This window comes from Amblyomma maculatum, unplaced genomic scaffold (genome assembly GCF_055883805.1).
Source record: "Amblyomma maculatum isolate TAMU_Amacu unplaced genomic scaffold, ASM5588380v1 scaffold_19, whole genome shotgun sequence".
Taxonomy (NCBI): domain Eukaryota; kingdom Metazoa; phylum Arthropoda; class Arachnida; order Ixodida; family Ixodidae; genus Amblyomma; species Amblyomma maculatum.
This window is the reverse complement of record NW_028146744.1, coordinates 4,489,594-4,505,272: the sequence shown is the minus strand read 5'-3', so window position 1 is coordinate 4,505,272 and position 15,679 is coordinate 4,489,594. Positions and strand designations below refer to the sequence as shown.

Genomic DNA, 15,679 nt, shown 5'->3' with positions numbered 1-15,679 from the left:
GGCACTCATTTGGCTTCATCTCACCTACAGCAACATCCACGAGCATTGAATTACCTTTATTTTTAGGACTGGCTATATTGCCGGCAGCCGGCAAAACAGCTCGGGAAATAAGACTGCCGGCAGTGTCGTTTCATTGGCAGGCTACAGTCACGTGATGCCGACCATTCCGTGAACACGGTCAGTTGGTCAGTCCTCGCGGGTGGCAGTGTTCATCCGTAACGTGCTTATTTTGGACTTTACTGCCGCGTTGACCATTCTTTTCCAGTGGCCAGCTGGCCATCTAACTATGGCGGCTGATGATAACGAGTCTCTGTCAATGGCTGCGCTGGACAGCATCGCCGATGCGGGAGACAACCACGTCAGTTTCAACGTTGGCGACACGTTTGCAAGCTTTTCGGAGCTTGAGGAGAAGATTTCACGGTACAGCAGCCAAAATTACATCCAGCTGTGGAAAAGGGATGCACGCACTACCGAGGCGGCCAAAAAGCGAGTCGGCAAGATTGCGGGAAGCATGCCCGACGCGCTCAAATACCAGTCGGTGAAGTTTTGTTGCATCCACGGTGGAAAGAAGTTTGCAACCAAGGCGTCAGAACGAAGCTCCTCGTAAGTGAATGATTATGCTGTGCAGATGTTTTACAATGTTGAAATAAGATGCGTGCGCTTCCTTCAATTCTTCCTTAGGCACATATTTCATAGCAGTGTGCTCCTTAGAGTGGTTGCAGTTCACTGTATTTAATTGACGCAGGTCGACAGCTTTAATACATGTGCTTTTATGTATTATAATATCTCGACCCTGTAACATTTGGTACAAGAATTGAACTAAATCCGTTTTCTGTCGCATAATCCGTAACCGGTAATGTTGCCGAGTTTTCTAGTTGAAATGGCAGCGGGGCGTACCCACGTTAATGTGCTCCCACGTGGTCTTTTGATATGGCTTCTTTAGCTTGGAACACACCCCTTGTAGGAGGTAACACCGACTGCCAAGCTCTGGGGGGGTGGTGTGGTTGGTGCTTTCGACTCGAATGCGACTATCCGCCCGCCGTGGATGCCGGCAGCGCATGGCACTCGGTCTGCTTGGTGTTGCATAATACGTTATATGAGTACGCTTGAAATACACTCTTTGAGCCTATTATGCTTGCTATCGAATCATGGCGCGTATTCGTGTAGCTTATTATGAAACTTCCATCACAAAGAGGTGCGCACTAACGGAATCCGCGACAGACGTCAGTCGCGTTGCAATCGAAAGCTTGCCTGCTATAATAGGACTAATTACAGAATTGTGACACTTGTGTAGCTTTCTACGGATAGTATTTTAACACGGGGCAACCTCTTGCATGTTATTTTGCAGCGTTTTGGTGAAAAAAAATGTTTTGTGCAGGACTTTCAAGAAAGACTGCCCATTCCACATCTACTTGGTTGCGAGCAAGGATGGTGCGCACTTAGAGATCAGGAGCCTCGTCCTGGCGCACAACCATGCCTTGTCAGAGGCACTCTTTAGACATTTGCCCCAACAGCGAAAGTTAGCATCTGAGCTTGAAGAAAAGGCAAAGGAAATGCTCCAACTCAAAGCGAACAAGAAGCTTTTGAGAGAGCGTCTTGAAGAAGAGAGCAACAAGGTGGTGACACTAAAGGACCTTTCAAACCTAGCTGCAAAATGCAACAGCCAAGCTCCCGAAACAACCTCCAAGCCACAGCCACAATGTTGCAAAATGAATACCATGCCTCTGTCCGTCTCCTGACTGATGAGAGAGATGAACTGAGGGCAATTTATTTTCAGGATGAAGGCATGAAGAAGTCTTTTGAAACCTACCCTGAGATCATATTCATTGATGCCACATACAAATTACTGGAGACCAGGATGGCCTGCTTTCTAGTGATTATTGAAGATGGGAATGGTCAAAGTGAGGTTGTGGCTGTTGGCCTTTTTGCCACAGAAGATGGTGACACACTTGAATGGTTTTTCAAGGCATTCAAAGAGCTCAACAAGAACTGGGAAAATATCAGGGTAACTATGTCAGATGAGGACCTTAAAGAGCGGCAGGTTGTTACGAAAGTATTTCCTCAATCTTTACTGCACATATGTGCCTTCCATACTCTTCAGACCTTTAGAAGGGAGGTAAGCACACAAAAACTTAAAATTTCAAGGCCGGTTCAGGAGACAGCCCTCGATCTACTTCAGCGCATGGTCTACGCTGAGAGTGAGGAGGAATATGCCCGCTTGTATCACACACTTATATTGTCTTCGTCCCCACCTGTAACTGACTACTTCAACTCAAATTGGCATCCCATTCATGAGGAATGGATCATGGGCATCAAGTGGTCATGCGGAAATTTTATGAACGCAACAAACAATCGTGCAGAGACGATTAATGCAAAGATTAAGAGCACTGTTGACCGGTATAGCTCGCTTGCAAATTTTGTGCGCAGATTTTTCACATTTGTGCACATAACACGAAAAGAGGTGATGCACAAAGCAGCCACGATGCTCCAAAAAAGGCATGTGACTTCAAGTACCAATGAAGCTCACATGTTTTACTGTGAGCTTCTGACCCCATATGCATTCAGGCATGTGGAGCGGCAACTGCACCTCTCATCTAGAGTGTGTGTGAATTCAAATGATGGGGAGATGGCAGAGGTGGTCATCAATGGTGTGGCAAACTCTGCTTCTGCAAATGACTGCTCCTGTGGGTTCAGAAATGCAATGTTGTTTCCATGCTGCCACATTCTTGCAGTAAGGCATCACTTTGGACTGAATAAGTTTGATGGAAGCCTTTGCAGTGATAGGTGGTCGGCAAAACTGTATGCGCAAACTGTAACAGTGCTGTTGGACTGTGAGCAGAATGAAACAGCACCATTGCGTGTTGAAAAACAGAAAGATGCACGAGTTCTTTCAAGTCACCAAAAATTTAGAAAAGCAGCTGTGATAACAGGAAAGCTTGCGAGCATTGTAACTGAAGGTTCGATGCCAAAATTTGCAGAGCGAATGGAACTGCTGCAAGATCTGCTTTGCCATTGGATGAATGACCAGGAGGTGCACTTGCAAAGAAAAGGCAAGTGTTCAGAAGCAGCAGGCAGAAAGAACACAAGAAGTGCCTTTGAAGACATCTGTGCAGATAATGATAGTTCTGCAGAGAATGTTCAACCTTCCCTGAAAAGGACAACTGATCAAAAAATGCCCTCTGATGACCTGCTAGTCTCTGATGCAAGCACCTCTGACACTGTACCAGTGGGAAATCAGGTGATTTCCACAACTGCCGAAAATTCTACTGCACATGACCTTAATCACAATGACAATCTGGAACACGAAGCTGATTTCAACATGAGAAATGAAAACCTTCCAACAACAAACGAGGCTACTGATGTATCAAGTGGTGCGCTAAGTCAAATCAAAGTTGCGCCAGCAATGCGGAAGTGTGGGCGGCCAAAGAGACAAACACTGACCGTAGTTGGGCTGATTAAGAAACGGAAACATGTTGCTGGTGAACGCATGCCCTTTAAGCTCTTGTCAGCAAGATAAAAAAGAAAAATAATTCTGACATGGTTAGTTGACGAATGTGCCGCAAAAGCTGCAATGCAAGGCAAGGAACTGGGAGAAGCGACGTTGAGCAACGGCCAGAGTTAGTGCACTGTGGTGTTTTAGACGAAAATGTAGACATAAATGCTGTTAGAGCTCATTTTTCAGATGATGCCTGGCTAGCCGTGACTGATATGTTACAATGTAAACAAAGGCTGCAGCAATGGGAATGTGAAGCATGCAAGACCAATCTTGATACTCACGACTCCATCATGTGTGACTGGTGCTTGTCATGGTACCATTTGCCTTGCGTGCGCCTTAAGAGGCAGCCAAAAGCAAAGGTCTGACAATGCTCCAGTTGCGAATAGCGCTATTTTCGTTTTTTTTTCGTGCAAAATAAAGAGTAAAAAAATGTATTTGTGCCTTGTCTCTGCAGTAAAAATGAAGGATGTCGCACTTCCTCACACTAGGAAGCCTTTTTTTTTCCCCTCACAGCCTTCTGGACACATTTAAAGCTATTTCATTTCTGCAAACATATGCAGACACAACAAAGCTACAAGATTGTGGTTTATAGGGTTTAACCTCACGGTTTTTAAGAGCTCGGTTATAGGGCATCAGCTGAACCTCTGCGGCAGAGAAAACCAACAATTGTACATGATGGCCTCAAAACACTGTGCGCTTCCAAAATGCGAGGAATTTTATTTGGCAACCAATGGGGGCTAACTGCCGTAAGAAACTTTTCTTCCACCATGGCTTGTCCCGACTGGTAAGCCTAGCAGTGGATGCCCAGCGAACCTGCCGGCATACTTTCCCGATAGCAATTCTGCCGGCTGCCGGCATTTTCAAGGCGTTCAGTGCGATACCGGCTGCCGGCATCTTTACCTCATAATCAGTACTGCCGGCTGCCGGCAAAATACGTCCCAAAAGAATATGCCGGCACTATAGTCACGTGGTCATAGCCAACCAATGGGGGCTAACTGGCGGCAATTTTTCGGGCGGGCTATTCTGCCGGCTGCCGGCATAATAGGGGCTTCCTTTATTTTTTATTTCGGGCAATAATTTTGGCTTTCCCAAGCCTAAAAACAAAAGTTGGTTCTTTATAACAAAAATTTTCAGTTTTGAAAACCAGATGGCACCAGTAGGCTGAAGTACGACAACTTTGTTTGCATACAATTAACTAAAAGTGCGGACGTGACAAACTGTGTATTGTTACTCAAAACGCCTTTCTAAAGCTTCCGAAAGTTTTTTTTGAAGAGTTGGGACGAAGACTGCATCTATTTATACTCTACAAAGTATAAAAAAAGGCTTGCCTCATTCAAATGCAACCAAACTCAACGTAATAAAATAATAAAGAACGCTGAACATTCCCAGCACCACATACCTCTTCTGTAGGAGTAAAGTTTGCCAGAATCCGGACCTTGATGAGTTGGTGATAGTTGCAGACTGAACACAGGCGGCTGTCAAACTTGGGCTTAAGAGCTATAGGCGATGAGTCTGGCTCACAGCATGTCGTCGTCGTGAAGTTGAGAGCCTCATCAAACTGTGCAGGAATCGGCTTGTTGTAGTCGCCGTCCTGAAGAAAGAAGCAAAAGTCAAAACTAGACCAGCAGAATGCAGTCAACTGGAGACGTACAAATTAGAAGGAGCAACAACTACATGCATGTACGCAAAGGGTACATCCTCGCGCAAAAGGCGGATTTCGTTCTCAAGTTGTAGAGCATGACGTCAAATTGACGCGGCTTTCATGTGACCTTAAGACGTCAATCGTGACGGATTACGGAATCGACCAATTGCCAGCGACTCGTAGCATGACTCAGCCCCTGAGGTCCCCTTTCCGCGGTCGCGCCTACTGCTACACATTTGTCGCAACGCTAGCCGAGGCCGACGAGGGACCGTCTCCTAAGTTTTTATAAAACGGCGCAGTTAATACGCAGTAAATAAAATTATTAAATATTTATTCTGCTGAGGAACTGTATTTACAACTAACTAACATGAAGCATAAGGAGATACGTTTTAGGCTTAGCAATTAAATTTGCTCTTCAGTAACTTCTTGTCTCCGCGAGGGCACGCTGAAGGTGTCAAAGAGTGCACATGGCGGCTTGCCAGAAAACAGCTGATTCCTCGGCTAGTTTCTATTTTCCGTGCGTCGCCTGAAATCGAGGTCCTGTGCGGATGTCGTGAGCAGCTGGAAAAATCCGATTGAAAACAATGAAGGCTACGAACCTGCAGTGATCAGCGTGGTGAAAGCGTTGGGCATGAAAATCGACTAAGTCATCAGCTTACTGAAGAGTGTCAGCGTTGTCAAAGAGTGCTTACTATTGATGGCAAGAGCGACGAGTGGGAGGTATGTGGTCTGCTGTTCTGTTTGTTTAAAAGAAAATACAAGAAGATCATGAAGGCTACATTACTGTGTTTGCCGACAGAGAAACGTTTGCACTTGCAGTAAGGCAGGTGGCAGCTACTATGCAAGAGTTAGCAATTGCAGTGCGGGAAACGAGATCCGACACACGACCCTCCACCACGGACTCCTCATGCAAGCCACGGTGACAGTCACTCCTGTGCTTCGCAGCCAGTTGACTTCGGCCACATCGGGCTCCGTTCCCGATATTCCGTTGATGTTTTGATGTTGATTGTTTAGTCTCTATAAGGTACACAAACTGTGATGTTAATGCTTCCTTTGGTGTGTTCAGAGAAAGGAAATACTTTATTCAGAAATTTGATATAGTGACCGAGGAGAGGACGAGCTTGTTAAGCCAGGTCTGGACAGGGATGTGCAGTATGTTGTATTTCGCGCAGCAGGCTGTGTTTGTTAGTGGCACATTGTTGAAATGTTGTCAGTGTCTGTTCATGTTGAACGGTATCCCCCCATCCCCCCCCCCTTTTCGACGGGAAAGGCAAACACATCACGCAAGCTTGGTGCGCGATGCCGGAGGCGAGCTGGTGAATCTGCTTAATTTCCCTAGTCTTATAAACAAGGGGCCCACCAGTAAGGTGTGCAGATTACCTCGAAGGCGAAGAATGTGTCCCTTATAAAAATGGGAACATCCTTTGAGTTCAATGTGAACTCAAAAAAGTCAGAAGGAAGCAACTTCCTCTGAACTGAGAATTGGCTACTGATTTTGAATTCACAGTGAATTAACTTTCTCTGACCATCCTGTGAATTTCCTGTGAATTTCCTTTGAGCTCCCAGGGAACAGACCGTTGTCAGTTTGAGTTGAGTTCACAGGCAGTGGCCAATTATTGGTTCAAAGGAAGTTCGAAGGAATGATGACTACGGGATATTTGGTGGATGTTCGAAGGAAGTAGGTTCAGACTGAAACATTTGTTTGTATGAGCTTATATTTATTTGAATAGATGTACTTCCTCTGTTTAGGCCTTGCAATTAGGCCTGCTTTCGAAGACCCTGCGACAAAAAATTGGATCACTGTCCACTATCCCAGTGCAAACTTGCGCAACTGCCGGTGACCACCTTGGCTAGTACTCCATTGAGCAAGCAGGTGTAGGCTGCAAAAAGAAAAAAAAAAAAACATTAGAAGCATGACTGCAATGAACAAGCCAGAGTCCATCCAGCCTTCCTTAGCTTTTGTAAATTAAATATACAGAGCACGGACAGTGTGAGCGCCATGCAGGCACCACAGCATTATGCATTAAGGCAAGCATTATGGCCCTGACCATCACTGAAAAGTCAGCTGTTCGGACAATATTTCAGAATGCTCTTGCATCACATGCACAGGCTATGAGCTCGAGGACTTACAGATAACAGCATCCAATTTTGGGCAGCCCAGTACCTTTTTTGGAGCTTGTTCCTTGCGGGCATTGCAGACACGGCGATAGAGTGAGCTTTCTTCCAGTTCTTCGGGTGAGAACACAACCCGCACCAAGTTACACGCAAACTTTGTTGCTTGATTGCCCGCACCGAGTTTCATGCGGTCAATCAACTGCTGATTTACCATAATATTGCTGCCAATGTGCACCTGCAAGAACAAAAAGCAAATATTAGTACTATGAGCAGTATTGTAACATACAACAATATTCCTTGATATGCAATAAGAAAATGAAGGGGCTTTACAAACAACAAAAAACTTAGACCAGCTTAAGAACATTCAAAGAAACCCCAAAATGCATAATTAAGGTCATTTGTTTGCAAGTAAAAATACACATTCAAGAAGCCGTACTTTAACATGTACAACAATGAAGGCATACGAAAACTATTGGATGTTTTTTACACCTTCCCGAGCGGTGTTTTGATCTAATTTTGAATCAGGCCAAACATCTTTTAACATTTTTATTAGTGTAACCTGACAATTGTGTAATATGTATTTAAAGTAACTAGCCAAAAAGAGGGCACATAATGCCCCGCAAAGGATTGAGCGCTAATAGTGCATTGCTATAGCAGAAGAAAAAACAAGAAATAAGAGATTTTTTAACGACCTAATTTATGCTTGCATTTCAACAATAAAAAAAAACAGATTTTAAGTCAGAAAATAAACGGATTTACTCATCATTAACATTGCAAAGGCCATTAAAAGCCAGTTTAGACAGAGCACAGTGCCCACATTGTCACCTCCTGTTTAAAAATACTAACATCCTTTTCGTACATCAGAAGCTCAACCAATTAAAAAAACTGCCAATGAAGGTTTAGCAAAAGCATGCACTCCCTGCTCTGTATGTGCTACTTTGAGGCAACATTTAGTTTCCAGCTTGCACAGGTAGCTTTCATAATTTAACCCCTCAAGCGCTTTGGACAAGCAGCTCGTCCTTGCAAAGATGCCCTCAAGCCATTTTGGACGAGTGCTTGTCCTTGCAGGATAGATCGTCACCCTGAGAGTTTTAGGTGAGTACAGTGCTCCTCTGTGGCTTAGGTCATGCGCCATTTGACAGATGGCACCACTGACCCGTTAACTGCTTTTTGTTCTACCGCTTGAAAGCCTTTTAAGCAGCCTTAATGAGAAAAATGGTGCCTGGTAGAGGCAATGCATGCACTGTTGGCCCGTCATCGCGGGAAAGAAGCTTTTCTTCGTTGCCATCCTCGCCATCCGAAGATGGCTCAGACACCAATTTTTGCATTGTTATGGGAAGTGAAGACGACAGTGATGACATGAGTAGTTCTTCCGACGAAGATGATGACAGCTCAGACGATACTATTGCGAGTTCTGTGTCAGTGGATGAAAACTGACAACATTCTGATGAAACCCCCTGGGCTTCCATTCTTGGTCGTCCCTTGTAAAACATTTCCAGTTACCTCGCTATATGTTACTCGACTAGATTGCTGCTTATTGGCGGGCAGTTGATTTTTCACGTAATGAGCAATAAACTTCACTGCGCTCATTTGACTAAGTTTCTGGTTCAAATATTTTTGTCGCGGATGCCTCCTTTTTTATTACACTACCAATAGAAACCAGCAGTAAAAATAAAAACTAAAGGGACACTTAAGCTCCGCCTTTAAGGGTATAATGCGACCAGTGTAGGCTACCACCCAACATATAAAGCCCTGCTTTAACCAAGCTGTATCAACATGTCTGCGTAGCCTAGGTGTAGCAAGCCTGACTCAGCATTGAAGAGCACTGGAATGTTGATTCGTATTTCACCTTCCCACCTCAAATGAACGACTGGAGTTAGCAGCTCCTCCTAACTTTTGGATATCATGTGGTCTCGTTAAGCCACACAAATCATCGAAGAATGTGTGTTCGGCCATGCCACTTGCCAGCGCCATGCTCTTGATGTTTCACTCACAACACAGACAACAAATTTTCATGTAATGGGGCCTTTAACGATATCGTAATTTTAAGCAATTTTAGCTAGAAATCTCGAAATAATAGTGCTCAAGGGGTTAAAGTGAAATTGAACTATTGTTGGATCAGCTTAAGAAGCCACAACTCCTTCTCAAAGGAGACCCTCCTGGTGGTTAATTGCCTTTGACTTGCCAGAGTGACATTGCAGGTGGCTGTCAGGTGCAAGTGGATTATATGCACATTAGCTTGAATACCATGATGACTGGCCCAAGTCGCTAAAATGACTGATTAGAGGAGCACCAGCTGCGTCATTCGAGTTGTAGTGCAAAAAGATGGCCTTCCGAGATCGATAACCTAAGAAATTGCTGAATAATAAACAAGCTAATGGAAATCTCTTTTCTGATGAAAAGGGCTTTGCTATAGCCCAAGCCAAGTATGCTCAACAGGAAGCGTAAACAAAAGTAACCTTGCACTTCCGATCACTACAGCTTTCACAAAAACTCTTCCAAATCAATATACACACGAATGAAGTAACAGTCACTAAAATGAAAGGAAGCAGTTGGAATTTTTTTTCATGGTTGTTTTGACGAATTTAAGAAAATAGCACTGTCTGTCTTTTGTCGTTTCTATCAAATTGACATTCATTTAAAAATATCATTATGCTACTAATTATGCAGTCTGTGAGCCCAGCCTCATAATCAGCATCCCAGCTAGGGCAGCCGCTTTTCAGTGGAGCCGAAACGCAAGGTGCCCGTGTGCTCTGTGTTGTCGATGCACGTTAAAGCACCCCAGGTGGTCGAAATTTCCAGAGCCTTGCACTACAGTATCTCTCATAGCCTGAGTCGCTTTGGACATTAAACCCTAAGAGCCAACCAATCATAAAGAGCATTGCTTCTTGCCTATCTCTGAATTCAGTGACTGCTGACTTCATTCACATGGATAATGAGCTCCTCGTTTCCCTATCCCTGCACACTTCTCAATCGAAGTGCATGACTTGTGGCAGTGCTATCATAAAGCTAGAACCAAGTTCTTGTGTGACCCTTAAAAAAGTTTCATCGAGAAAGGCAGTAATGAGCATAACCATGCAGACACTAGACTAAAGCAACTAACCTGAGCCTCGGTTGGCAGCACAACTGCTTGTGTTGTACACGCAGCATTATTAACGGATTCCGTCAGCTGATTGACCAGCTCAGCAACATCTGAAAAAAACAAAAAAGGAAAGCTGGAACAAAACATACTATTTCATCACTAGCAGCAGCAGCCCATGTAACATTCACCACAGGAGAAAAGCCTTTTCTTTGCCCTTGACTGCATGACCAACCCTTTTCTGTCACCAAATGCGCCATTCAAAATTTAGCTGCTAGACACTGGCATCACTCACGCACTCAAGGCGCCCTATCAGCGGTACATAATCTAGGGGATGCTGATAGCAATTGATGAAGCCAATGCTGACATCCCACTTCTGATCTCTTTGTTCGCTGTGGAAATGCCTGGATTAAATTAAATGCGGAGGACGTTGTAACTACAGTGCAACTGACGGGTGCTGCTATTGCTTAGAATGAATTCATGGGTGCGAATGATGATGCCGAGATAGCTGTGAGCGCTTTAACAGAAGTTAGTCAGATCACATCCCTGAAACAGTTTGTCGGTAGCAAGGGCCTTGAAGAGGTCAGCATGCAATATACATGTATGGCGGCAGCAATACGCCATACATTTGGACAAAGGCTGACACTCGAGTGTGTAGCTGATACTCGATAGCCCATGCTTCACCTATCTCGTGTCTGTCTTTCGTGTCGACATTTGCTAACATGGTGTAGTGACCGAGTTAAGTTAGGCAGATTTCTGAGCCAGGTGCCGAGCTTGGACAAGCATAAATTTCCTGTTGTGAAAAAAAAAAAACACCACCTAAGTGACCAAAATGGTACAGGAAAATGAAGCGCATGCCATAAGGATTCCAAGGTCCAACACAGGACAAGGCCACATATGATAATTTCATACAAACTTAGATTTTTTGCTGTCCCTCCTGCGCTCATTCTAGATGCACCTCATCATTTGCAGGAGACTCTGAGGTTAAAATCTGAGGGAATCAAGGGTTCCATTCAGATACGCCATCCACAGTAATGCAAGAGCACCACAGACCTGCCGCAGCCATCTGGCTACAACTTATACCCCGTGAATGTGTTTGAACCTAATGCAGCTCTCCGGGTTCACTGGAGCGTTGTTGTCACCGACCACTCCAGAACAGAAAGGAACCCAAACCCGCGCCCGTTTTTCGGCCTCGGCTTGAGCAGCACAAATCAGCACAGGTGCTCACCTTGAGTGGCATTTGTTTACCATGCATTTTCATGCAGCTATCACATACGACAACAGGCTCAATCTCAGATGCATGCCGATCCCAAGCAATGACATGTGACACGCAAGTCACTGTAACACAAACAAAGCATGCTTGCAGAGCAGGAGTGGCAGCAGTTCATCTGCTACGTGCACTGCAAGCATGGTGGTTGGTGGCGTCATGCAGCAGCGCCACGGTGTAGCCGAGCACTACTGTACACCACCTATAATGTGTCGCAAAGACAACTACAGGAGGAACACCAATCCTAATCCTCAGTGCAGGGGGAACCTTATTGCAGCAACATAATCTTACTGGTGCTTTTACTAGGACGTGCTACAGACCAAGAGGTCTTATTCATTTAAGAGTTAGCACTTGAATTTGTTATGCTTTACGTAGCATCTGGTGACACAGCAAATAATTTCAGTCTCATGGCAATGGAGATCAGCATTCCAATGGCTTCAGAAAAAAGCGATCACATACCAAGCATCTGACGTGCTTCATCTCTTGCGGCCTTATATTTCTTCATTCTTTTTTTTTTTTGCAGACCCCACTTCATCCTCAAGCTCCAGGACACTCTTTTTTGCATCTGCTGGCTTAGACATTTTGTCACAGCTGCAGCTTTCCTGCAAAACGACATGTGGCAAGGTCTATTCACTAAATTGTATTTGCACTCAAATGCATCATACAAAAATGATTCAGTATAACGCATCGTGCAGATATCTGGTTCCACACATGAGATTAGCAAAATAGTGACCAAATGAAGACCACTGACAAGAGAAACGTAGCATGGACACTGTTTAGGGTTCAAAGCAACACTTCTTAAGGAGGAACATTAGCCCTTGAGCAAACCTTGGCACATAAAAGGACATGGTAATGTTTAACTGCGAGCTGACACCATCCAGCATCACTACTGCTCAAGTGGGCAGGATGCCCACTTGAGCAGTAGTGGACAAAACAAAGGATGCATTTCCAGAAAAACAGTTTGAGCTCCCACGCATACGGTAAAACATAGCCACTCTGCTTTATGGTAGGTTCATGGTGTTTTATGTCCCAAAGCGACTTAAGCTATAGCGATGAGGGATGCCGTAGTGGTGGGCTCACCTGGGGTTTTTTAATGTGCAAATGACATCATACAGTACACAGTCAACTTGCATTTCACCTCCACTGAAATGCGGCCATGAATGCTGGGATTGTACCCATGTACAGTCGTGAGCTTTATGAAAGGGAGCATGCGATCCCGTGGCAGAAAGCCTCATCCAGAAGTAGTGACAAAGTGCAACGGCAGCATTGAAAATGAAGTGGAGAGAGCGGTGCCCTTCCACCTGTTGGCCGTACCCCATGCACTGGGAGCAACTTTTACATCGGCAGCTAAAAATCATTGCAGCATTATGCTGTTGGTAACTGATATCACTGCTTACTTTGCTATGCTCTGACCTAGCAACCCAGCGTAGGCTGGTAACTCAGGCAAAAGCGGCAGCCCAGGCCACTGGAGTCTTAGAATGGAGACTCCACACACTGCCTCCCCACCACACACACTTTTTTTTCCCCTTTTTTTAATAAAGTTTTTTCTCTCTGCGCGAAATCTGAGGAATGGCTGGTAGCGAAGAAAGGAAGCATGTTTGACGCTTCAATAAAAAGAAACAAACAAATGAATATGAAAGTAAATGAATGCGACAACACGTTAGGCGCTTTTATCTGCTTAAACTTCAGTCGCCTGCAGCTGTGAAAGCGTCCGTTTCGCTGCTACACTACCAATTGTCTCGGAACGAGCACCCTGGGCATCTTTAAAACTTGTTCTAAATCAGCTTCAATAATCAAGGAGGTGCCATTCTCCATGCCGCACCGTTCCGAGACGACGATGCGGGCAGGGTGCTTTTTTATAGAGCCCAAATTGGGAAGCCTACTCCTGCTATCACGAAACACCGAGAATTGCCATTTGCTGTGTAAACAGGGAGAATCAGGTCCACGTAACGACAGCAGCCGCGTTTATTCTACTTCTTATTTCCGCAAATTCAGTTCATTATGCATTTGTTTTAATTTCACGCAATTCCCGGAATCAACTGTCTACCTCTTTCACCATGTGCACTACCGTCACCTGCCGGTTAACACAATGCGGTCGTAATGCGGGCATGTAAACGACTTCGCGACACGACTCACCGCGAGTAGCAAAGGAAGGTGTTTCACGGGTAAACATTATTAAGACACGAATACGAAAAGAGACAAGAGACGTTTGACTACTTACCCACTCCGAGAATGAACGTAGGAGAGTACGACCCCTCCTTCCACTGGGCATGTAGTACTCCTTGGTTTGGAATAATCTTCCAGTATTTTGGATTATCCATCAGTTTCGCCTGCAGTTCTTTTGATTGTAGGTTTCTTACAGGGTGTACGTCCCACTTCTGAGCGGTCACCCATTTAACCAAGACATGATCGGCCATTTGCACTACTCACGCTAAGAAAACACGACGAACACAACGAACGCGAACAATCAACTTCCTACGGTCATGAAACACATAGTGAAGCATGCCGCCGGCTGTTTTCACGAAAACGATAGCGCTAGAGTCTCAAGCGCCATTGCAAACTTTTAAATGCATTTTTGCAAACTTCACAAACTTTCAAAATAAAACTTATAATTTATAAACAACCTTAAACGTTTGTTTTTTTAGTAGTAATATGTGATGCGTAACAAAACACAAAATAATTTAAGCAAATTATTGCCACAAGCAGCTGCAGCGCCCTTTTTTTTTGCTGCGGAATTCTTGTGGTGCATGTCAATCTTCATTGGTTTTACTCGCCGTGAGAACGTTGGTTTTACTGGCAGTATTCGTAACCTCGGCTGCGGGGGCTTCTGTGCGTGGTGGTACCGACGTACCGACGTCGCTGACGTATTAATTGCTGGTCTTTAAACTGTGATAGGAGGTAAACGAGCTAGACTTTCGTGAACAATGTGACATCCGGTACTAGGCACATCGTGAAGTGCATTTAACTGCAGGCTTTTGAAGCCGTTATCGATGGTGCTGCGGTAACCGCCTACCCGTCGAACGCACTGGAAATGCCACCACGGTAAAAGCGTACTTGCGCGACGTCAACGTCGCGCCGTACCGAAGTGCACTAAATCACGACGGAAGCAGGCCGCGCTTGCTAACAGCGTCGCCCTTGGCGTCGCTGCGAGCCAAGAGTTGCCAGGCTGCAATGCCGACGCAAATACTGACGAACCCTGCCAGCCCTGCGCCGAGCTTTGTTGCGTACCGTGTCAGAGTGCTGAAGCAGCGGTCACGGATGTATGTACATGCCGTCTCGCGCATGCATCGCCATCGAACCAGCGGGCTGCGAAAGCGATGAATTAGAACCACCTGGCATTCTTTAACATGTATGAAAATTCTTGAATGTATTATATTTTATCTTAAAAAATTCAGAGGGGCAAGAAATAGACCAAGTAATGCCACACACACAAAAATAAGCACAAGAAATGAATGAAAAGAAAGTTATCTTTACACTTAAGGACAAAGGAAGGAAGGTGGTGAATATTATTGGTCCTTGTGTGGTGACTAAGAAGAAACTTGCGCTAAAAATAAGATCTAGCGCGTGAAAAAAAAAAAAAATGCATGGATTTAATATAAAATGAAAAAAAAAATATAAAATGATGTTTACTTGCACAACAAAGAAACGAATGCGATTTTGTATATTTTGATAAATGTATAATTGGTTTATTCAAAAAAGTTCAGAAGTTAAAATAGTGCAAGGGATACTAATGAAAGAAAAAAAATGAGAAGTATAGCTGAAAATAAAAATGAGCTTCGTATGTTTTCGCTTAAGAACAAAAAAAAGAAGGTATGATGAATAAAGAGTAAAGAGAACTTTCTCTTTACTTGAGGAAAAACAAAGGAAGGTCATTATTGATATTGCCAAAGAGAGCCAGTTTAAAAATGAGCTTCCTTCTGTCAAAAGAAAGGAAAGTCTCAACAAGGTGAGCTCAAAGGAAATTTCCTTTAGTCAAAAGAAAGGAAAAGTCTATAGGAAGGCTGTTCAGGAAGCAAAAAGGAAAAACAAAGGAAGTAAAAAGGAAAATTCGATTTTCATAAGGGGTGCTAGTTTTGAAGT

At 44.4% G+C, this 15,679-nt stretch overlaps 2 protein-coding genes and 1 pseudogene across 3 annotated transcripts; 2 read left to right on the top strand and 1 right to left on the bottom strand.

The window, feature by feature from the left end:
• Nucleotides 1-286: 286 nt before the first annotated feature.
• LOC146171596 (uncharacterized) lies at nt 287-1,739 on the top strand. The gene is made up of 2 exons (XM_084586455.1): nt 287-603; nt 1,379-1,739. Exons 1-2 carry the CDS (start codon nt 287-289, stop codon nt 1,737-1,739), a joined length of 678 nt encoding a protein of 225 aa, XP_084442581.1.
• A 528-nt stretch (nt 1,740-2,267) lies between these two features.
• Nucleotides 2,268-3,882, top strand: LOC146171595 (uncharacterized; annotated as a pseudogene).
• Nucleotides 3,883-6,557: 2,675 nt separating this feature from the next.
• LOC146171594 (uncharacterized) lies at nt 6,558-15,189 on the bottom strand. Of its 2 annotated transcripts, none has more exons than XM_084586470.1 (5): nt 13,821-15,189; nt 12,059-12,201; nt 10,357-10,445; nt 7,269-7,488; nt 6,558-7,018 (listed from the first exon to the last, which is right to left on the bottom strand). In XM_084586470.1, the coding sequence occupies exons 2-5, from the start codon at nt 12,162-12,164 to the stop codon at nt 6,936-6,938; spliced, it is 498 nt and encodes a 165-aa protein (XP_084442596.1). In that variant the 5' UTR covers nt 12,165-12,201; nt 13,821-15,189; the 3' UTR covers nt 6,558-6,935. The 2 variants fall into 2 exon arrangements, with proteins under 2 accessions (XP_084442596.1, XP_084442598.1); XM_084586472.1 differs by having other exon boundaries at nt 7,303-7,488; nt 13,821-15,186.
• Nucleotides 15,190-15,679: the final 490 nt, after the last annotated feature.

Excerpts from the sequence above, each read along its gene's own strand:
- LOC146171594 (XM_084586470.1), bottom strand. The coding sequence starts at position 12,164 with ATGCAAAAAAGAGTGTCCTGGAGCTTGAGGATGAAGTGGGGTCTGCAA. Across the intron at positions 10,446-12,058 it reads TGAAGCACGTCAGATGCTTG|ATGTTGCTGAGCTGGTCAAT; the intron begins GTATGTGATCGC and ends TGTTTTTTTCAG. Across the intron at positions 7,489-10,356 it reads TGCTGCCAACCGAGGCTCAG|GTGCACATTGGCAGCAATAT; the intron begins GTTAGTTGCTTT and ends TTGTTCTTGCAG.
- LOC146171596 (XM_084586455.1), top strand. The coding sequence starts at position 287 with ATGGCGGCTGATGATAACGAGTCTCTGTCAATGGCTGCGCTGGACAGC. Across the intron at positions 604-1,378 it reads GCGTCAGAACGAAGCTCCTC|GACTTTCAAGAAAGACTGCC; the intron begins GTAAGTGAATGA and ends TGTTTTGTGCAG.